Source organism: Girardinichthys multiradiatus, chromosome 18 (assembly GCF_021462225.1).
Source record: "Girardinichthys multiradiatus isolate DD_20200921_A chromosome 18, DD_fGirMul_XY1, whole genome shotgun sequence".
NCBI lineage: Eukaryota > Metazoa > Chordata > Actinopteri > Cyprinodontiformes > Goodeidae > Girardinichthys > Girardinichthys multiradiatus.
In genome coordinates this window covers 36,887,976-36,912,609 of record NC_061810.1, presented here as the reverse complement: position 1 = coordinate 36,912,609, position 24,634 = coordinate 36,887,976, and the positions used below count along the sequence as shown (strand labels likewise).

The 24,634-nt window shown below is 38.1% G+C and overlaps 1 protein-coding gene and 1 long non-coding RNA gene across 15 annotated transcripts in view; one reads left to right on the top strand and one right to left on the bottom strand.

Annotated features, from left to right (window-relative positions):
* The window catches only part of ncam1b (neural cell adhesion molecule 1b), a 134,575-nt gene that overhangs the window by 51,844 nt on the left and 58,097 nt on the right, over positions 1-24,634 (top strand). For all 14 annotated transcript variants that reach the window (XM_047390642.1, XM_047390643.1, XM_047390641.1 and 11 more), the window contains exons 2-5: positions 8,787-8,861; positions 14,359-14,568; positions 16,690-16,833; positions 21,636-21,773. In XM_047390642.1, coding sequence (XP_047246598.1) covers positions 8,787-8,861; positions 14,359-14,568; positions 16,690-16,833; positions 21,636-21,773 — 567 coding nt within the window. The remainder of the gene's footprint in view (positions 1-8,786; positions 8,862-14,358; positions 14,569-16,689; positions 16,834-21,635; positions 21,774-24,634) is intronic.
* Positions 11,252-12,111, bottom strand: LOC124883517. Its single transcript, XR_007042225.1, has 2 exons — positions 12,043-12,111; positions 11,252-11,635 (listed from the first exon to the last, which is right to left on the bottom strand). It is a non-coding gene; the product is annotated as an uncharacterized LOC124883517 (long non-coding RNA).

The following is a 24,634-nucleotide window of genomic DNA, read 5'->3' as shown; positions in this document are numbered from 1 at the left end:
CAAGCTGTCTCTTAAAGTCATGAGCAGTCTGTATTCAAACATGACATTGCCCACAGCTACATTGACTGATGAATCTAAAGTCAAGTGCCAGTGTCTGAGCCACATTATGAGATTGCAGTCTAATTTTTCCCTTTTGATTTTCTGTTTGAAGGCAGAAAAACGTCCTGCGTTTTTTTTTCTTTACTTTTCTCCTAGTGTTGGAAGACCATTTTACTCTGCTACTAAATGATCAAGTCAATTTCTTGTATTTAGGACTTTTAATGTGCAGCTTAGATTTGTGGTTGGCACTACAAGCTAAATCTGTCTTTCGGCTGCTGTCAGATTCCAACAATATTCTGCACTCATAATTACCGTTTTTTTATTTATAATTCAAAATGAAAATTAGTTCTAAATGTTGTTTTTGAATTTTGGCTCTTTAGCATTTGAACAATAACTGAAAGAAAAGAAATACCTTCGCTGTGTAGCAGATTGGATTTATTGAATTATAGCCTGTCAATGCAGGTTGGCTTTGATAGGAGCTCTCAGGGATTTTGTTTTTTTAAATTGTCAAAGAAATGCCAAGTTTAAATACAGAGATTACATGTTCTCCCAGAACTAGGTCACTCTTTTTCTGCTTGAATTGTTTATTTTTCTCTAGGTCTCTCAACACGTCTTCTGTTGAAGGCCTAGGAAGCCTAACATCCATTTGATTTGGTTTCTTCTGTTTTGTATGCTGGTTTGATGAGCTCAAGGTTAGGTTTGCCAATTAGTGAGACATGGTGCCTTCTTATGCTCTTGAGGCTATGTTCCCTTTTTTTCACTCTCAAGTCCTTTCCTATTTTTCAGTCAAAAACAGTTCAATGCTTAAAACAGTTTGTCAAAGCAAAATTTGATGACTAAAATTCTTCAAAGAAGTGCCTTTTATAATATCCACTGTTACAAAATATACATTTCCAGTGGATATTAAAGTAGACATATCATGCAAAATCCACTTTTTAATACATTTTGTTGTGTACTTGGGAGTCTGTAGGAGTGCAGAAAAGTTTAATTTAGTCTCTCCAGATGCTGCGTAAATATCTCTATATTCTGTCCATAGAAACGACACGCGCAACAAAGCGGTAAGCTACAAATAATGCTAAAATGACTACAAATTTTATTTTAGACATGAATTAATTGTGTTGACATGATGTCCTTGTCATTGTTTTGATAGCAGTAGCATCATGCTCTCTGCTTATGCTGCTTTTAGCTCCTTGAAGACATTACCATAGTGCGTGTTTTGAATAGTATTATTACATAAACAGTTTTGCATAGTTTTTGCCGTTTTTATCTTGTCACTGTTGTGACACAAAAGCATACATACAAATCAACAAAAGCATGGATCACCAGAAAAGGATTAAGGTTTTGGAATGGCGCAGCCACAGCCCAGATCAGAATCCAATCTGAACACTATTTCCTCATAGTATGATAGATTTGGACTGTTTTTGCAGAGAGTGGGCGAAAATTGCCAAGTTAAAATTTGTCGTGCAGATAAACACCTACCTGAAACGAGTTAGTGCTTTATTAAATTTAAAAGAGAGTTAGTTTAAGGATGTGCAAACTTATGCAACTACATTATTTTATTTATAATTGTTTTTAATTTTACTTCCAAAAAGATTTATGTTTGTTTTTCATTCAGATTCTATGGCAGTTCACAATAAAGGTAAAAAAAAAGTTCTGACATTTTTGTTCAATGTTCAACATGGGTCTGTAAAGTTTTTGTATACACCGTTGAAATTCTTCACATTGCTTGCATCCACAACATTAGTTTTGAAGCATTGATGTTTTAGAATTGGGCACTGCGTTCTGGATTATGCATGTCCTGGTTGTTGATCTGAGGAGTTTATAGATTGTTTTTTTTTTTTAGTAGTTACTAAGAGTTTTAGCATCTCATGAAAGACATTGTGTTGTGAGATCTGTTTGTCACTAGGTACCGCTGCAATGGCACATGACGATTAATCTGCAACATGGTTTTAGGCATTGATTTAATACATATTACATGAGTGCCAGGAACAAGGGTTCTCCTGCAAAACATTTTATTACAAGGTAATAAATGCTATTCCTGTCTGTTCAGAGCGGTTGTCAGTGTGTAATGTTATGACTGAACAGTGTGAGCTCTACAGTCTAAGTGTTGGGTTTCAAACAGATTGGCTACCAGAGGTTCACATGCAGATTAAATTTCCAGACCTCACAATTGCTTCTTGTAATTTGGCCACCCCCTGCTTTGAAAGAGTCTCTGCCTTTAACAAGACTTGAGCTGCAGGATATTGTACATCCCTCTTTAATATATGAAAGGTGAGCTGTTGGGCTGAGAGCAATTAGAAAACCTTCATAGGTCTTTGTGAAGAGGAAGCTCAGCTTTATCTTCAATTAGAAAGAGCCAATTAGTGGTTGGCTAACAGTGATTTCATTTGATAGACTCTTAGAGTGTGCAGGTGTGATGCTGTTGTTTTAATGCACTCAGCTCAATAAAGAGAAAAACATTTAGTGATTGAGTGGAATAACGATACAGGGTTCATGTGTTGGAAAGTCCCTGTGGAACCCTCATCCCTCTGTCAGCTTGTCTGCATAGTGTAATGATGGTTTTGCATTGTTGGTTTTAATGGGAAGAGCATTGTTGTTGAGGAGAGAGAAGGTTTTAGAGCCTAGCATACTTCTGTATGAATTTATGACAAATTTAAGTCATTTAGTGGATCCAATAAGACTAAATGTGAGATTCTAAATATAAATTGACACATTTTTTGTGTTATCAATTTAATAATGTCTATACTATAGTTAGGCTTTGGCTAGATACCGGTAATTGCTGAAATTGTCCATCATATAATTCCTATAGCTTGACGTCCCTTTAATGAGATACCAGAACTCTCTCCTCCAAGATGACAACTCTCGCCCCCACAGAGCAGGGTTTGTCAGAGACTACCTCTACAATTTGGGACTGCAGGAGATGGAATGGCCTGCCTGCAAGCCAGACCTCAATCCTATTATGCACTTGTGGGATCAGATTGGCCCTGGTGTTTGTGCCATACTGGCCAACACAATCACATTGGCTGCCTTGTGAGAAATTCTAGTAGGTGAATGTGATGCCATATTACGGCAGTGTGTTACCAAGCTGGTGACCAGTATGAGGAGGTGTCAGGCTTTTGTGGGTACAGTTCTGTATTGCACTATAGAGCTCCCTATTCTTTAAATGAATAAACTACTCATTGGGACTATTTCTTGTTTCCTTTATTTCAAACATCTAATACAATTAATGACTCCAAACATGAATCAGTAGCAGAAAAAGCTGTTTGCCATTGGCAAAGTGTATTTGGCAAGTTTTTCATGGTCGTAACCCACTTACTTACCCACACTCTGGTCATTTTCTGTCAACTATTCACGCTGCCAGGACCTCTTAATGGCAAAGGCAAAAATGCTTGCTGTCTTTGAACGTGGAAGGATTGCTGAGCTGCAAGTCATTTTGAATTTCTCAAAAGATCCTAAGGGTTACAGAACAAAGAGTCTAGTGGTAGAGCCAAAATACTTTCACCGCCGCAGTGCCACAGGATTCGATTGGGACTATCCTCATCCCAAATTAAGGCCTTTACTGGTGTTGACTGCTGGCCACTAACCATCAGACAACATTTGTAGAAGAAGGAATTCAAAAACAAAAAACATCTTCCAAGGCCACGTGCCCTTCAACACCACAAGATTGCCTGTTTGGACTTTGCGAGGGAGCACCAAACATGAGACATTCAACAGTGGGATCCCTCATGATCCTCATCCTCGTCTGTGTTGATGACTGGGTTTTTAAATCCCATTGAGATCTAAATCTGATTGAGAACATTTGGAGATGAATGGCAAGGTCTTTAGTTCCAGACAGTGGATGCCCTCGATGATGCCATCTTCACTTGGAGCAACATTCCCAGTAGCCTCCTGGCTATATTGTGAGGTGAATACCTTAACGAGTGCTTGAAGTCATCAACAAGAACGGTGGAGCTACTCGTTAATGAGTCCTTTTTTGACACTTGGATTTCTGTTTTGAGGGGGATTTCAGTCTTTTTTTACCTATGTTCTGTCAGCGTTTAAGGTTGGATAGGACCAGAGTGCAGGAAGACGCTCGGGAGCCACATGGAAAGATGAAAAAAGCTTTCTTTTAATGATGTTGAGCAGAATGACATACAGTACTGGAACCAGGAGACATAGGAAAACAACAGGTAGAATGCAGGGACATAGCAGGAACTAAAGTGGACAAACTGACGAGGAAAAAGGGGAACTGGTGATTAAATATACCGAGGGAGTACAATGGGAAAGAGAGGCGGGTAATCAGATGATTAATGACAGGTGTGAGGACCAGCTAAGTGAACTGAGGGAATTGGGTTACTGTGAATACTGGTGCAGGGGAACAGAGACATGGGGTAAACTAGACTAAAGACACTCAGAGAAACAGATCTAAGGAAAAGTATAAGTATAAATAGCAGGATCAAAATACTAACTGGGAAGACAGGGGCACTAAACTAGACTAAATAATAAACCTAACTTAACCTAAATGAGTAAACATACAGGGGTTGGACAATGAAACTGAAACACCTGGTTTTAGACCACAATAATTTATCAGTATGGTGTAAAGCCTCCTTTTGCGGCCAATACAGCGTCAATTCGTCTTGGGAATGACATATACAAGTCCTGCACAGTGGTCAGAGGGATTTTAAGCCATTCTTCTTGCAGGATAGTGGACAGGTCACTATGTGATACTGGTGGAGGAAAACGTTTCCTGATTCGCTCCTCCAAAACACCCCAAAGTGGCTCAATAATATTTAGATCTGGTGACTGTGCAGGCCATGGGAGATGTTCAACTTCACTTTCATGTTCATCAAACCAATCTTTCACCAGTCTTGCAGTGTGTATTGGTGCATTGTCATCCTGATACACGGCACCACCTTCAGGATACAATGTTTGAACCATTGGATGCACATGGTCCTCAAGAATGGTTCGGTAGTCCTTGGCAGTGACGCGCCCATCTAGCACAAGTATTGGGCCAAGGGAATGCCATGATATGGCAGCCCAAACCATCACTGATTCACCCCCATGCTTCACTCTGGGCATGCAACAGTCTGGGTGATACGCTTCTTTGGGGCTTCTCCACACCATAACTCTCCTGGATGTGGGGAAAACGGTAAAGTTGGACTCATCAGAGAACAATACATGTTTCACATTGTCCACAGCCCAAGATTTGCCCTCCGTGCACCATTGAAACCGACGTTTGGCATTGGCATGAGTGACCAAAGGTGTGGCTATAGCAGCCCGGCCGTGTATATTGACCCTGTGGAGCTCCCAACAGACAGTTCTGGTGGAAACAGGAGAGTTGAGGTGCACATTTAATTCTGCTGTGATTTGGGCAGCCGTGGTTTTATGTTTTTTGGATACAATCCGGGTTAGCACCCGAACATCCCTTTCAGACAGCTTCCTCTTGCGTCCACAGTTAATCCTGTTGGATGTGGTTCGTCCTTCTTGGTGGTATGCTGACATTACCCTGGATACCGTGGCTCTTGATACATCACAAAGACTTGCTGTCTTGGTCACAGATGCACCAGCAAGACGTGCACCAACAATTTGTCCTCTTTTTAACTCTGGTATGTCACCCATAATGTTGTGTGCATTTCAATATTTTGAGCAAAACTGTGCTCTTACCCTGCTAATTGAACCTTCACACTCTGCTCTTACTGGTGCAATGTGCAATCAATAAAGACTGGCTACCAGGCTGGTCCAATGAAACCTCCCACACTAAAATGACAGGTGTTTCAGTTTCATTGTCCAACCCCTGTATATGGTAACTAAATCTAGAAGGAAGCAACAACTAAATCTAAGGACACGGGACAAACCTAACTGCAAAAGTAAAAGTGAACAAGCACAAGAATACTAAGCGACAAACACAAATAAATAAAAGTTGATAGGAAGGAAATAAACATAAGGAACAAACAAAAGAGAACTAAACTAAATAAACTAAAGGAAACACATAAGCACAAGGATCTAAACAAATGTTAACTAGACAAAAGTAAACTACTAATCAGAGGAACAGGGAAAACAAAAACAAAGACCAAAATGGCAAATCCTGACATGTTTTCAAATTTTGATCAGCTAATGAACAGCCTATTTCAGTTAAAGTTTTCAGTAAATTGCATATCCTTGATATCCTTGTGTTAATACTGTGATAACATGGTAATTTCTGTCAAGGTTGATAGACTATTAAATTCCATACTGACCCATAACTGTTGGTCTACATATTGACATCTTTGTACCTCCCGTGCAACAAAAATATTCAGATGAGGTTTTGAATTAGTAGTTATAATTGTACTGTAGGTATTTATGTTCCAGATAATTTCACAAGGTTTGCATTTATATCCAATCACAGAACAGAGTTCTCGATTTGTGTTTTTTGTCAGGGTAATGATTTGTAGTAGGTAAATAGCACATGGTTAAACAGCTTTTTGCTTTTTTTACTGTGCATCCTATTATATACACACATGTTTTTCTCTATGGAATAAAAACAATTGCAACTCAAACAAATCACTAAATCAACGGAAGACATTTTCCTCAGGGAGACATTGACACAGTAGCATGTTTCTTTGAATTCAGGACAGCCTATTCAATGTCTTTAGGGAAGAAAATCTTGTTTTGATTGCTTTCTGCATATAGTATCTCTCCAGACTTGGATCTTTGCTGCAGACAAAAAAGACTTATGATGGAATATTTAGTCAATTGCTAAATAAAGTTTTGAATTGTTTTGAATTGTTGTCTGTATGGTCATGAACAAAGACAGTTTTCACACCTATAATCAGCAGCATTTCATCTAAGTAAGGGACTTGTTTGGTGTAGTTTCCATTTTGGCAAACACTCAGATTTTCTCTGTCCAATTAAAACAAAATCTTTTTTCCATTGTATGCATTAAGCAGTTTTTGGTTGTGTTTTGTTGTAATTGGTTTTTATTCAATCTTTTTGAACATTTGGGCATGCTGGAACAAATTAGACTGTGGCTCAACACATCTGTCTATCAAGTAGGTTCATGTGTAATTAATAGGTAGTAACAAGGTCCCATATACTCCTTTTTGTTTTAAGATTTAAGCTTTGCATACCTCTGTCTAAGTCAAATAAATCTGAATCTTTCATCCAATCATTGATGAAAGGAGGCTTGCACTGTTAGTCACTTTGTATTTAACCTTTATGTGGTTGGTGAATCATATACATGCAAGGCATTTAGTGCTCTACAAGATGTGCATGTAGAAATAAAATAGAACCTAAGAAATCTTTTAAATGCTTTCAAGTTGCAAAATGTATTAAATAAATAAATGTACACATATTTCAAATAAATCTGAAAATGAATAGGCATGCATCCACAACTAATTAAAAATGACAATAATTTATTGAATTAATAACCATATATAAAATTATTTAATTCAAATTTGTAGCCATGAGTTTAAAATCAAGTATAATTGTTTCATAAATTTTATTTAATTAATGGTACCTCTGCTGCAGTCCATTATCATATCATTTAGATTGTAATGTCTGATTGGTTAACTTTCACAGGAACTTCAGACCCATTATCATGATTAGAGCAGTGTTAGTCTTACTCATCAAAGTAAGTGGGCTGGTCTGACAGATTAAACGAATTCATTATGTGCTGCAGCAGGCAATCTTAAGAAAAATTAATACATAGTAAAATAATTGTTTTTAGAAATTATACATTTGGTTAATTAGATATGCATTATCTCCAAAAGTGAGTACACCTCACACGTTTGTGAGATCCTGTATATATTTACTTAAATATATATTGTTTTATGTATTCTTTTTTCAATTGAAGTTAATTGTTGGTAAATTTAGGTAATTATTTATTAATGTTGGTTTTTTTTATTTTTTATTATTGTTGCACTGTTTAATAGATGGCGAGGCTTTTCCCAAATTTTAGTAATTTCCCAACTTATGTTGCAAGTGGCTATTGTGCATTAAAGTAACTAAACTTTTCTTTCCTTTTGAAATGTTGCGACAGTTAGGGTATTCTTCTTCAGCTACACCAGTTCTTTCTGCGTGTTTGGACCTGATTAATTGCAGTGATAACTTGATGTTTTTTTTCTTGAAAGGAGAGGGCTGCAGGTGATGTGAGGAAGGGATTGTTGCTTGTGTTTTGGTAGCAGGCCTACAGGGAGCCAACATTGGCAAAGTTATTAATGTGTATGGTTTACTCAGATTTGTTCTTACTGCCCTTTCTGTCTGGTAAAAAACTAAAAAACATGAAGGTTGTTTCAGATATGCAACCATTTCTACCTATAGGCAACAAAAACTCTTTATTTATTAAAACAAACTTTTTGTTTTCTTCTTTCTACTTTACCAATTATTCACTAAAAATAATCTTTTTTAGGTAAAGAAAATATGTACAATTTTGAATGGTTCTTAAGTTTATTAGACAGCTTGAATTATATTCAAATATATTCTTTGTTTTTGTTGACAGAAAAAAGTATATGTATTATTTAAAGTCTAACTTTGACTACAGTGCTTTGTTATTGTTTGAGATGAACAAAGGCCTGAGCAGTTGTGCATGGGTGTCTTTGTCAATATAGATACGGCACATTTTTATGCCAATAAGTACAGGTCTAATTAGTCTATAAATAATACATTTATATGCATGCTTTATTCCTACAAATTATATTTCATAGTACTGTGAGACTTACACATCCCTGTATACTTAGTCTATGCTTTGTTTGCAAATTTTGTAATTGTTTTTATTTTATTTTCATTTGTAGTTTCACTGGAGGTCCAGATCACACCTGTGCATGGTGAGATTAGCCTTGGAGAGTCCAAATTCTTCATGTGTGATGGTAAGTCGCAGAGTTCCTATATTTTCATCATTTACATTTGTACCTCATTAAGTCAAATAAGCAAACAAAAAAAGAAAAAAAAATTCAAATAACATTGTCTGTTTACATATTCATTTTAACTTGGTGTTATCCTAGGAGGATGAGACAGATATGGTTCTGTTCAGAGGAACCAGACCTTCCTGATGGAACCAGTTGGATATCTTTAGATCTTTCCGTTTCGTAGTTATCACCAGAAATGTACAGCAACGGGTGACCTGACATTAACTTGTTAGAAGGTCCTGATTAAAGTCCTGAAGTTTGAACCTTCATAACTTGAGTTAGACAATTCCTTTAGAAATCTGAGTTGCCTTTGCCAAACAAACTTCTTTATACTCCAACAAAAAAAGAGACAAAATTGCCTATGAAAAACTATTTACTGAAATGTCCTCTTTTGAGAATTGAAGCTGGAACAACTGTGATGCTTTGTTGTTTCAACTTAATTCCTGTCCTCAATTTAATACAGGTCCTTCTCAAAAAATTAGCATATTGTGATAAAGTTCATTATTTTCCATAATGTCATGATGAAAATTTAACATTCATATATTTTAGATTCATTGCACACTAACTGAAATATTTCAGGTCTTTTATTGTCTTAATACGGATGATTTTGGCATACAGCTCATGAAAACCCAAAATTCCTATCTCACAAAATTAGCATATCATTAAAAGGGTCTCTAAACGAGCTATGAACCTAATCATCTGAATCAACAAGTTAACTCTAAACACCTGCAAAAGATTCCTGAGGCTTTTAAAACTCCCAGCCTGGTTCATCACTTAAAACCCCAATCATGGGTAAGACTGCCGACCTGACTGCTGTCCAGAAGGCCACTATTGACACCCTCAAGCAAGAGGGTAAGACACAGAAAGAAATTTCTGAACGAATAGGCTGTTCCCAGAGTGCTGTATCAAGGCACCTCAGTGAGAAGTCTGTGGGAAGGAAAAAGTGTGGCAGAAAACGCTGCACAACGAGAAGAGGTGACCGGACCCTGAGGAAGATTGTGGAGAAGGGCCGATTCCAGACCTTGGGGGACCTGCGGAAGCAGTGGACTGAGTCTGGAGTAGAAACATCCAGAGCCACCGTGCACAGGCGTGTGCAGGAAATGGGCTACAGGTGCCGCATTCCCCAGACCTGGGCTACAGAGAAGCAGCACTGGACTGTTGCTCAGTGGTCCAAAGTACTTTTTTCGGATGAAAGCAAATTCTGCATGTCATTCGGAAATCAAGGTGCCAGAGTCTGGAGGAAGACTGGGGAGAAGGAAATGCCAAAATGCCAGAAGTCCAGTCTCAAGTACCCACAGTCAGTGATGGTCTGGGGTGCCGTGTCAGCTGCTGGTGTTGGTCCACTGTGTTTTATCAAGGGCAGGGTCAATGCAGCTAGCTATCAGGAGATTTTGGAGCACTTCATGCTTCCATCTGCTGAAAAGCTTTATGGAGATGAAGATTTCATTTTTCAGCACGACCTGGCACCTGCTCACAGTGCCAAAACCACTGGTAAATGGTTTACTGACCATGGTACCACTGTGCTCAATTGGCCTGCCAACTCTCCTGACCTGAACCCCATAGAGAATCTGTGGGATATTGTGAAGAGAACGTTGAGAGACTCAAGACCCAACACTCTGGATGAGCTAAAGGCCGCTATCGAAGCATCCTGGGCCTCCATAAGACCTCAGCAGTGCCACAGGCTGATTGCCTCCATGCCACGCCGCATTGAAGCAGTCATTTCTGCAAAAGGATTCCCGACCAAGTATTGAGTGCATAACTGTACATGATTATTTGAAGGTTGACGTTTTTTGTATTAAAAACACTTTTCTTTTATTGGTTGGATGAAATATGCTAATTTTGTGAGATAGGAATTTTGGGTTTTCATGAGCTGTATGCCACAATCATCCGTATTAAGACAATAAAAGACCTGAAATATTTCAGTTAGTGTGCAATGAATCTAAAATATATGAATATTAATTTTTCATCATTACATTATAGAAAATAATGAACTTTATCACAATATGCTAATTTTTTGAGAAGGACCTGTATACTGGATTAAGGTAAGGTAGAGGTAGTAGAGTTGCACCAATCAGGCTTTCACCGGATGATACAAATTTTCTTCCATTTTTTGTTTTGTTTAATTCTAAGGACTATAATACATAAAAGACAAAAATATGCTGTAGGTTCTGTGACTCAATACTTTAAATAGTTTAGAATCTGGCAAAAAAAAAAGATATTAGAAGATTAACCCCATTTATGTGTAACCAACTCTTACATGTAGATGTAATTTATATTTCTGCCAAATATTATAGTTACAACTATATTAGTCTAGGTTCAAAAATGGAGGATAATAAGCACAAACACCAATGTGATACCAAAAGGTAAACCATTTAATGTAAAATAAAATAAAAAATGAAGTTCTTGTACTCTCTCTCTAACAACACAAAGTTTCCACTTTATAAAACATGTGGTATGTTCTCTTCTCGAGATGATTGTTCAGTTCCTTTTTGTAATTCAGTTCGTAATTTAAGTCAGTTAAGTCAAGTCAGTTTGTTACTACGTAGATTTGTCAATTTCAATGGCCATGTGTTTCGATAAATGCAAATCTTATCTTAATCCATTGCAAAGCAGTAGTGGATCCAGTCATCCCAGGTCCTGCGTTGAAACCAGGAATCCAGTCCATTCAATCCAAGCCTGCAGAAGCACGCAGTTGAACAATGTCCACATTTGAATGGGGTTCTAAAAAAACCAACCTGCATATGTACACAAAACGGAATCAACCATAAGGTCCAAAATATGGAGGAATATGAATCCTTTAGCAAAACATAACTAACAGCAAGCTTGCACAAAATATCCTCAACACACTGTATCAATCGTTATGAGTTTGTGCATAACTAACATACAGTGTTATACAGTGAAAATCAGTCAATATATCTAACATTGCACATTTCTCCAGTTGGTTTTAATTTTCTCTTGTAGGAACATACGAGGCAGTAATAGCCGCGATAATGCTAGTTAGCATTAGCTTCATTACACAGTGCTTACAGATTTCCTTAACACGCTCACCGGAGAAAATCACCGCACAATGAGTCTAACTGCGGAAATCAGGTTACTTATACTTATTTCCAATAGCTGTGGCTCAAAATGTATCAGCATTTACCATACAACTTTTTTTTTTCCTCAACAAAAAGATCACTTTGGCACACCATGCGCTGTTGCCCACTGGAGCTTTTTTTCCTCTTGATATGTTAAATACAAAGACAAAATATGTCGCCATCTACTGGCGATCTATGGTAGTACAACCAAAAACTAAAACGCAAGCAAAGTTAATGTTACATTGAATTACAATAAGCAATGAGGACGCAAAAAATAAAGAAAATAATGAAAATAATAATATAACCATATTTATGGTGGTTACATATCCATCAAAGCCTATGCCACTAACCTTTATCTAATTGTTATTATTAATAATAAACAAAAAAAAAAAGTGCATCAAATAAGTGGACATTATAAAGTTCTTAGCTTTATATTATATATTTAATGAAATCGGGGACAAATAAATCTACCTGTCTTTCACAAACTACAACCCATCACGTTAAAATTGTGCTATACCAATCAATGGCTAGTTGATTGGTGTATCTCAAGAGTGAGACTAGTTATCTGACTGAGCCGATAGCTTGATTGGTGAAACAGGATTGTGTAAAAGCACAGAACAACACGTTGCATTTTTATTGCATTTAAAATGCTATAGATAGTTTTACAAGTTGACTGTGTTAAGCCACTCAGATTAAAGATTAAAAAGTAATTAAGCTTGACTAAACTTGACCAGAGGATCACACACTGACTGGTGTTGATTTTACTAAGAGCACATTGTTTCTTAACAGAAACGGTATTAGTGCAAATGTTACCTGAAAATTGTGTTTGGGAGGTTACTTTGATAAAATACAACTGGTGTCATTAATAATAATCATTTTATTTATTTTACTAGATATGTCTAAATGTTACCAGAATGCTACTTAAATTGGGAAAAAAATACTGGAGATACACTTTGCAAGTATTAACACCCTTTGAATGAGTTTTTTTTTTTCTACATTTTATCATGTTACAGCCACAGACTTCAATGTATTTTATTTTACTCCTAAATTAAAACAGGAGAATAGTCGGGGATAAAGTTGTGGAAAGTTTAAAGCAGGGTTAGGTTAAACAGTATGCTTGGCTTTTGAAAATCTCACATCGTTCTGTTCAATCTATCATTTGAGATAAGAAAGAGTTTTGCACAACTGTAATCATGCAAAGACATGGTCATCAACCTTAGCTGCCAGGTAGGGCAAGGAGAGCATTAGACAGAGAAATAGCCAAGAGAGCATGTTAACGTTGGAGGAGCTGCAGAGATTCACAGCTCAGGCGGGAGAATCTGTTGACTGCACAAATAGTAGTATTGCACATTACACAAATCTGTCCTTTTTTGAAGAGTGATGAGAAGAAAGCTATTGTTAAAAAATAAGGCGATCTGTGTAACGTTTGCGTAGTCATGCGAAGGGTACTTCAATCGTTTAATAGAACTTGCTTTTATTGGATGCAATTAAAATGTTACTTATTGACCTAGTTCAACATTTGAAAGTTTGGTTTGTAAAACAGACATGCAAAATACTATATCTGGTGGTAACCTAATACTACACACCTTCCCTACTGTGTAACATGGTGGTGGCAGCAATATGCTGAGGGGACTCTTTTCTTTAGCAGTTTTCAGGAAGATGGTCAGGGTTTATAGGAAAATAAATTGAGCGAAAAACAAGTCAATCCTGGAGGAAAAGCTGTTAGTCAAAACTAACTCTGAACATCACCTTAAACACACGATCACTGCAAAACATGGTGTTGGCAGCATCATACTGTGGTGATACTTTCCTTCACTAGGGACAGAGAAATGAGTCATACTTGTTGGGAAGATGGATGGAGGTTAATACAGAAAAAGCCTGGAAGAAAAACTGTTAGAGGCAAAAAGACTGAGGTGGGGGTTTACCTTCCAGCAGGACACAGATCCTAAATATACAGTCTGAGCTACTACAGAATAATTTAGATCAAAGCATTTTAATGTGTTAGAATAACCTAGTCAAATCCTAGACCTAAAACCAATAGAGAATAATTGACAAGACTTGAAAATATATGTTCACAGATGCTTTCCATTCTATCTGACTGGGGTTTAGCTGTTTTGCATGAAAAACTGTCAAACATTTCAGTCCCTAAAGATGGAAGCGACATACTATAATAGACTTGCAGCTTGAATCACAATGACAGGTGGGTGTGCAGGGCACATTAAACATTTCACTGTCTATTTCATAATTTCAAATCAAGTTAAATTTCACAAAGCACAATACGCCTACATTCAATATTTCACCTGCTGGCAGGGTTTGATTTCTCTGATTTGGAGCGAGCCCGCCATAGATGCCTGTTTTCTTATCTGCTTTCTGTGTTTTAGTTGTAGGCGTTGCCAAACATGTGGACTGGTATGGCCCAAGTGGGGAGCGGATAGACCCGAATAGACCAGACTTGACTGTAACCCGCAACGATGAGTCATCTTCCACCCTCACATTTTATGAAGCTAAGACTGATAGTGCCGGGACGTATAAGTGTGTCGCTACCAATGGAGACCAGCAAGCAGAGGCAACCATTAAAGTGAAAATCTTCCGTAAGTACTTTCCCTCTCTCCTGTATGACAGCCTTTAAATTGTTAAGTGACATAAACATACAAGAAGAAAAAGGATCATGTTTGTGGAATTCATAGTATTTTATTGACTGCTCACAGGCAACACATTATTTTTGTGTTTTCAAGTAAAGGTTTTTCATCAGTTCAGTAAAGTGTCGGAAGACCATTAAAGGCCTGTTTAATGATCCTGTCTGTGGTGTTGTTCTTCTGAGTAATGGGTTTTATTTTGCTTGAATGCCAAACATCAACAAATGTCCATATGATAAAACCAGTTTCCAAACAAACTTTTTTTTTTTTATCCACTGGCTGCTTATAAATGTTCAGTGTGGCTTTGTTTGTATTGGGACAAGTTGGAAAAACGTTTTTTTGTTGAGGAAATTATCACTAGTTAAATGTAAGGAGCCTTATAGACTTGCAGCGATTTTGCCCACTAACAAACTACATGAGTCCCATGAAGGAGCATCTGCCAGTGTGAGGGAATCATGCAAGGTTTGTCATCAATTTAAAGGTTAGCAAGAGAAGCAGCAGACTGCAGATGGAGTACATTGATTAGAAAACACTAATAAAAAGACTAAACTGAACTAGGAAACTGCATCTGAGGAATCCAACCAATTAGGTCACACTAGAAATCCGTCAAGTGCCACCATTTTCATTCTTGGTTGCACTGACAAGCGTTTTGCCAGTACATACTAATACTTTATGGATATTTTCAACACAGTTTTACACAGCTTTGATAATACTGAAAATTGTGATTTATTTGTAAAAAATAATTATAAAGCAACATTTTCATGTTGTACAACTTCATTACAGTATTATAACATTGCTGTCCCTCTGCATTGGAAATAACATACATGTGTAATGGTGCGGTGGTCAGCATGCTGTGAAGAATCTAAATGCACCTAAATCATCTGGTGTGCTGAAAAGTTTTACGGGTAACAGTGCAAAGGTCATCCTGGAGCCCTGCTGTTTTGTAAGCTTTTAATTATATGCTAAACTACGATGATAAGAAAGGATTTAGTCTTAGGTAATGTCAAGCAGTCTTTTGAGGGGCTAATCATTTAACCTTTAATCATTTTATACCTTTACGATTTTTGCTGTTTTGAACCCGACATTTTCTGTTAAAAACAGCGCCTTCTACAGGGGACGTTTGGCTCTGATTACGCATCAATTCGTACTTACCAGGGGGACTTTGTAACCCATTTGAAATCCACAAGAAAATATCATCTAAAATAGTTTCCCGTATTCTACTTGTAGTTTATTGTTAGGAAATGTGATTAGGTCACTCTCATTTATAGGGTTATTTTAGTTTGAGTTGACTGACCCAAACAGGGATTAAATCTAAAATAAGTGGAAATGGAGAGGGAGTCTAATACATAAGATTTCAAAGCATAACATACTCATTTTTTTATGTTTTTACCATGACTTTTGATTCCTTGCAACCTTTATAGATATATTATTTTTTCTAATCATTTTGAAATTGATTTTATTGTATGTAATTCTTCTGTTTTATTTACATGTTTTACCTTGACCCTGAAGCAGTTTGGTTAGCCTGGATTGTTTTTTAAATGTGGTAAATATGTAATTGTGACATAACTGAATTAAAATGTGTGGAAGTTTCAGTATTTTTATGAACATTTATCTCTATAATGTATGAAATTACTAAGCTGCAGCAAAAGAATAACCAATATAATTGTAAGGGTATGAAATGTTTTTTTTCTCGGTTTAAAGGCTAGAATTCAATATTTTGTCTGCTAAGTCTATCTTATCTTATCATTTGGAGCTAACCTTACTTGTACTCACATCCAAGCTGTCTTACTGCCTCACTGTATGGCATGAAGAGCTTCCAATTTGTTCTCTTTAAAAGTTTAAGTGTGTTGGGCGTGGTGGTGGCGTAGGGATAGAGCACTCCACCCATGTACAGAGGCTACAGTCCTCGACTCAGCCGTCACAGGTTTGAGTCCTGGCCCGTTGACCTTTGCTGCATGTCTTCCCCTCTCTCTCCACCCCATTTCCTGTTTGTCAACTTACAAAATAAGGCCACTAGTGCTACAAAATAAAAATAAAAAGTTTGAGTGTAATTCTGTTTTACATGTTTCGTTATAGAAAGAATAACCTTCACAAACGCATCGTCTCCTCAAGAGTTTACAGAAGGCGACAACGCAAACATCGTCTGTGACGTCACCAGCTCACCTCCACCCACTGTTTTTTGGAAATATAAAGGAGCCAAAATACAGATGGAAAAAGATGGTAAGATTGTTTGTTCCTTTTGCTGGCTGTTCGAATGATTGGACATTTAAAGCATGAAATAATCCGTATGATGCTTGTAAACCTGTCTGTGAAGTGAAACTCCATAATCCTAAAAATTGTAGTGATGCAGCCTAGAAAAAATGATGTTCTGCAGTTTGGTATAATCAGAAAAAACTCCCCAGCCCATATAGAGCTGTCAGACTATAGTGGAAATTTTGAAAGCACATGCTGGCACGCAAAGAAAGGCTACCTAATTATATGTATGCAGATCTGCCTTTGTCACAAAGTTGAAATTGCTTGTGCACTGCTGCTCATGCCTTTCTTCTCCGGGGTTTATCTGTGCTTTGAAAGGAGAAATTAATTTGGTCATGAATTTGAAAATAAAGTCCCCTTTCTTACTTTCATTCGACACTGGCAGTTTAATAATGTTAGTGTTGGTTTTGCTTACTGGAAAATAATACACATGCTTGTGTGGGTTGCAACAGCAGCTTGTATTACTGTTATGTGGTTCATCTTAAAGTGAAAAGAATTCATGTTGCTTTGGGCGTATTTTTATTTGCCTCCAGCTTGTAGGAGACGTGGATGGCATATTATCAAAACTCGAACAAAATGGAAAGGTCTATCCTGTTTAGGCAGTATTAATGGTTCACAGGTCTTAATGTAGAGTTGTAAAATAACAATAGAAAAAAATAAATAAAAGTTATAGTTATTAATTCTCATTATTAATTCTCATAAAGACAACTGTCTTTAATTCTCATTATAGACAATTGGAGAAGAAAATGTTGCATGCAGATTTAAATAACCTGGACATAATGTAAATTAATATTAACAGTAAAGATGTAGACCAGTGTGGTGCATGGAGGGGAGCGAACATCTGGCGTGTGCTGTACCTTGCAGAAGTTTCAGCAGCAATCATTGTTGTAAGCCTGTTTGAGCCTCTGTAAGCTGCCATTTTGTAACAACACTACAGGTGGGCAGCATACAAGAGGATTGAAAAACCTTTGAAAAGGGATATTTGCACAGACAATGTACATATACTAAAATCACAAGTAAACATGTGCTCCTGTGGGGCTTACAACACTGTTTATAAATATCTGCATCACCTTAAAGATCACTGCTTATATAATGTCCTAAATAAATCCATCGTACTACACACCTTTTGGAAAAGGATATGAACAAATTTAAGAAATGTTCATTATTCTTTGATTTTGACACAAATGCTTAAAAAACAAAAAGTAATATCTGTTAGAAACCCGGACTGAAATGAAAGAACTAAATCATATGCATTTAAAAAAACAGTTATCAGAGAGCTGCTAACCCCCACATGAAAAATTATTATGTATTATAATACAGTATATTACAAGAGACCATTAAAAAGGGATTTTTTTATACAGACATGTAAGGTTGACAAAACCATGGGAGAAAACTACTGACTTGACAGTTGTCCATCAATAATCACTGACACTGTTCACAAAGATGGTAAGCCACAAAAGATCCAGTGCTGTATGCAAATATATTAATGGGAAGTTTAGTGGAAGGAAAACATTAATTAGAAAACAGATACAGAAACAACAGGGATGACTGTAGCCTTGAGAGGATAAATAAGCAAAGCCCATTGAAGAGTTTGAGGGAGATTCAGAAGTTGTGGTCTGCGGCTTGACTCAGTGCTTCAAGAGCCACCACACAGACATATCCAGAATATGGATTACCACTGTTGAACTTCTTATTAAGCCACTCCTGACCCAGTCACAATGTCATTAGTGTCTTACCTCAACTAAGGCAAAATATAACTGGACTCCTGCTCAGTGGTGTAAATCTCTATTCACAGTTAATAGTAGAGTTTGAATTTCATTTGGAAATCAAGGTCCCAGAGTCTGGAGAACTAGTGGAGCACAACAGATTTTGAGTTATTGTCTAGTGTGAAGTTTGCACAGTGATGATTTGTAGAGCCATGTCATCAGCTGGCGTTGGTCCGCTGTATTTTATATAGTCCAAAGTCAGCACAGCCATCTACCAGGAAATGTTTGAGCACTTCATGCTTGCCTCTGCTGACAAGCTTTATAGAGATGCAAATTTCATTTTCAAGTGGGACTTGGCATCTGCCACACTGCCTGATTTAATGGCCATGGTATCAACATCCTTAATTAGCCAAAAAACCTAAAACCAAAACATATATATGGGGTATTGTCAAGAGAAAGATAAGAGACATCAGATCCAACATGGAAGCAGTGGCACAGCCTCCATGCCACACCGCACTGATTCAGTAACCAATAATTCAGTGCATATACAGTATAGTACTTAGACATACTCTTCATTAGGCCAACATAACTGTATTAAAAATATTTTCTTATTGGTTTTAAGAAATATTCTAGTTTTCTGAGACTGAATTTTTGGTCTTCCTATATGGCTATAAGCCTTAATCATCAAAATTAACAGAAATATACACTTGAAATATTTCACTGTGTGTGTAAAATAAACTTTTTAATGATGTTCTTTTTTGAGATAAACATGTTACTGTTAAATTAAACATGATGTTCCATGACTTTCTTTTGAACATCATTACAAACCTTCGATTTAGATTTGTCACTACACATGTGATCAAAGTCTTGTAAAGGTAAAACAAAAAAACTTTTACATCCAGGCTAAAGCCGGTCTGTTGATGGTTTTGATAAAATAAGCTTGTGATTAGTAGTGAAAATATATGTTAAATATACACTGCTCAAAAAAATATAGGGAACACTTAAACAACACAATATAACTCCAAGTAAATCAAACTTCTGTGAAATCAAACTGTCCACTTAGGAAGCAACACTGATTGACAATCAATTTCACAGCTGTTGTTCAAATGGAAAAGACAACAGGGGGAAATCTTTGGCGATTAGCAAAACACACTCAATAAAGGAGTGGTTCTGCAGGTGGGGACCACAGACCACTTCTCAGTACCTCTGCTTTCTGGCTGATGTTTTGGTCATTTTTGAATGTTGGTGTTGCTTTCACACTCGTGGTAGCATGAGATGGACTCTATAACCCACACAAGTGGCTCAGGTATCCAGGATGGCACATCAATGCCAGCTGTGGCAAGAAGGTTTGCTGTGTCTGTCAGCGTAGTGTCCAGAGCCTGGAGGCGCTACCAGGAGACAGGCCAGTACACCAGCAGACGTGGAGGAGGCCGTAGGAGGGCAACAACCCAGCAGCAGGACAGCTACCTCCACCTTTGTGCAAGGAGGAACAGGAGGAGCACTGCCAGAGCCCTGCAAAATGACCTCCAGCAGGCCACAAATGTGCATGTGTCTGCACAAATGGTTAGAAACCGACTCCATGAGGATGGTATGAGGGCCCGACGTCCACAAATGGGGGTTGTGCTCACAGCCCAACACCGTGCAGGATGCTTGGCATTTGCCAGAGAACACCAGGATTGGCAACTTCCCCACTGGCGCCCTGTGCTCTTCACAGATGAAAGCAGGTTCACACTGAGTACATGTGACAGAGTCTGGAGACACCGTGGAGAGCGATCTGCTGCCTACAACATCCTTCAGTATGACTGGTTTGGCAGTGGGTCAGTAATGGTGTGGGTGGCATTTCTTTGGAAGGCCTCACGGCCCTTCATGTGCTCGCCAGAGGTAGCCTGACTGCCATTAGGTACCGAGATGAGATCCTCAGACCCCTTGTGAGACCATATGCTGGTGCGGTTGTCCCTGGGTTCCTCCTAATGCAGGACAATGCTAGACCTCATGTGGCTGGAGTGTGTCAGCAGTTCCTGCAAGATGAAGACATTGAAGCTATGGACTGGCCCGCCCGTTCCTCAGACCTGAATCCGATTGAGCACATCTATGACATCATGTCTCGCTCCATCCACCAACGTCACGTTGCTCCACAGACTGTCCAGGAGTTGGTGGATGCTTTAGTCCAGGTCTGGGAGGAGATCCCTCAGGAGACCATCCGCAGTCTCATCAGGAGCATGCCCAGGCGTTGTAGGGAGGTCATACAGCCACCTAGAGGCCACACACAATACTGAGCCTCATTTTGACTTGTTTTAAGGACATTACATCAAAGTTGGATCAGCCTGTAGTGTGTTTTTCCACTTTAATTTTGTGTGTGACTCCAAATCCAGGCGTCCATTGGTTAATAAATTTGATTTCCATTGATAATGTTTGTGTGATTTTGTTGTCAGCACATTCAACTTTGTACAGAACAAAGTATTCAATGAGAACATTTTATTCATTCAGATCTAGGATGTGTTATTTGAGTGTTCCCTTTATTTTCTGACCAGTGTACATTCCAGCCTGATCACAATCTATGGTTATATGATTTGATTTACCAGATTGTCTTTAAGGATTTAATCCAACTAACTGAATTTCTGACTGGACTATAAACGATTTCAATTAAACTGTATTGAACTGTTTTTGTACGTTTTTACAGTTTCTAGAGGTACCATGAACACATTTAAATGTTTGTTTTGAAACATACTAAGATCTATTTACAGGAAAAAGGAACACAAATTTGAAACCGTCACCTTACATTTGGGTGGTTCTTAGATATTTATGACCTTTATTTTTATTTTAACAATTAGCTTCAATGGTTTGCCGTAAGAATCTTCTTGAAAGTTGCTTTCAGTGCAGAACTGTAAGTACATAAAACACATTAAGTATTTAAATATTTGACATATAATAAAACAGAATAATTTATTGCATTATTAAAATGGTCTGGAGTTTCCTTATATATTCTACAATGACAGCTGCATACTGTAAGCTTGCCAAAATGCATACCAAATAATTAATTAATCATCCTCTTTTTCATTTCAGTTCGTTTCAAGGTACTTAGTAACAATCACCTTCAAATCCGTGGCATAAAGAAGACCGATGAGGGCGTGTACATGTGTGAGGCTCGCCTCATGGCCCGCGGCGAGATTGATCTGCGTCCCATCAGTGTTGTGGTGAATGGTTAGCAACCTTCTCACATTGTTTTCTCTTCGTTTTTGTTCCTGGATGCATGTTTTTGTTGGGCAGGTGTACCATGACGCACAAAGAAAGCTGCAGATATGAAGAGGGGACGGGGTTCGGTATCATTGTGAAGAGAGTTGCCCAGAGCAACCGCTTATCAAAGATATTCTATGCTAATGAAGCCTGTTTCCAGCAACTTCTGAGACAAAACGAGGCTAAAATTAGTGCTTTTGTCTCTGTTTCTGCTGGTTGTCTTTTTTTTTTTTTTTTAATCTAACATGCCAGTCAAAAGTTTAGAACTAGACAGTCTTGATGGGTTGAGACGTCACACTCAACTCTTACTGGTAAACCAGGCAAGGATGTGTAAAAAGTCTTTTAAATTTATAGATCTTTACTGCAGTAGCCGCCAGATTTTCTAACAGATGGGGACTGTAATTGCACCAGCAGAAGGTTGATTTTGTGTTTGATGAACCATAATTTATATTTATATATATATATATATATATATATATATATATATATATATATATATATATATATATATATATATATATATATATATATATATATATATATATATATATATATATATATATACACACACACACACACACACAAGGGTTAGACAATGAAACTGAAACACCACAATAATTTATTAGTATGGTGTAGGGCCTCCTTGCGGCCAATACAGCGTCAATTTGTCTTGGGAATGACATATACAAGTCCTGCACAGTGGTCAGAGGGATTTTAAGCCATTCTTCTTGCAGGATAGTGACCAGGTCACTACGTGATACTGGTGGAGGAAAACGTTTCCTGACTCGCTCCTCCAAAACACCCCAAAGTGGCTCAATAATATTTAGATCTGGTGACTGTGCAGGCCATGGGAGATGTTCAACTTCACTTTCATGTTCATCAAACCAATCTTTCACCAGTCTTGCTGTGTGTATTGGTGCATTGTCATCCTGATACACGGCACCGCCTTCAGGATACAATGTTTGAACCATTGGATGCACATGGTCCTCAAGAATGGTTTGGTAGTCCTTGGCAGTGACGCGCCCATCTAGCACAAGTATTGGGCCAAGGGAATGCCATGATATGGCTGCCCAAACCATCACTGATCCACCCCTGATGCTTCACTCTGGGCATGCAACAATCTGGGTGGTACGCTTCTTTGGGGCTTCTCCACACCGTAACTCTCCCGGAGGTGGGGAAAACAGTAAAGGTGGACTCATCAGAGAACAATACATGTTTCACATTGTCCACAGCCCAAGATTTGCGCTCCTTGCACCATTGAAACCGACGTTTGGCATTGGCATGAGTGACCAAAGGTTTGGCTATAGCAGCCCGGCCGTGTATATTGACCCTGTGGAGCTCCCGACGGACAGTTCTGGTGGAAACAGGAGAGTTGAGGTGCACATTTAATTCTGCCGTGATTTGGGCAGCCGTGGTTTTTTGTTTTTTGGATACAATCTGGGTTAGCACCCGAACATCCCTTTCAGACAGCTTCCTCTTACGTCCACAGTTAATCCTGTTGGATGTGGTTCGTCCTTCTTGGTGGTATGCTGACATTACCCTGGATACCGTGGCTCTTGATACATCACAAAGACTTGCTGTCTTGGTCACAGATGCGCCAGCAAGACGTGCACCAACAATTTGTCCTCTTTTGAACTCTGGTATGTCACCCATAATGTTGTGTGCATTTCAATATTTTGAGCAAAACTGTGCTCTTACCCTGCTAATTGAACCTTCACACTCTGCTCTTACTGGTGCAATGTGCAATCAATGAAGACTGGCTATCAGGCTGGTCCAATTTAGCCATGAAACCTCCCACACTAAAATGACAGGTGTTTCAGTTTCCAACGCCTGTGTGTGTGTGTGTATGTATATATATATCTATATATATATAGTCAGTCATTTTCTACCGCTTAGTCCATAGTGGGTCGCGGGGGAGCTGGTGCCTATCTCCAGCAGTCTATGGGCGAGAGGCAGGGTACACCCTGGACAGATCGCCAGTCCATCGCAGGGCAACACACAAACAACCATGCATACACTCATTAATACACCTAAGGTCAATTTAGAGTGACCAATTAACCTAACAGGCATGTCTTTGGACTGTGGGAGGAAGCCGGAGTACCCGGTGAGAACCCACGCATGCACGGGGAGAACATGCAAACTCCATGCAGAAAGACCCCAGGCCAGGAATCGAACCCAGGACCTTCTTGCTGTAAGGCAACAGTGCTACCAACTGCGCCACCGTGCAGCCCTTATATATATATCTATATATATATATATATATATATATAGATATATATCTATATATATATATCTATATATATATATCTATATATATATATATATCTATCTCTCTATCTCTATATCTATATATATATCTATCTATCTATCTCTATATCTATATCTATATATATATCTATATATATCTATCTGATATATATATATATACACACACAGTACAGACCAAAAGTTTGGACACAGCTTCTCATTCAAAGAGTTTTCTTTATTTTCATGACTATGAATATTGTAACTTCACACTGAAGGCATCAAAACTATGAATTAACACATGTGGAATTATATACTGAACAAAAAAGTGTGAAACAACTGAAAATGTCTTATATTAGGTTCTTCAAAGTAGCCACCTTTTGCTTTGATTACTGCTCCACACACTCTTGGCATTCTGTTGATGAGCTTCAAGAGGTAGTCACCTGAAATGGTTTTCCAACAGTCTTGAAGGAGTTCCCAGAGACGCTTAGCACTTGTTGGCCCTTTTGCCTTCACTCTGCGGTCCAGCTCAACCCAAACCATCTCGATGGGGTTCAGGTCCGGTGACTGTGGAGGCCAGGTCA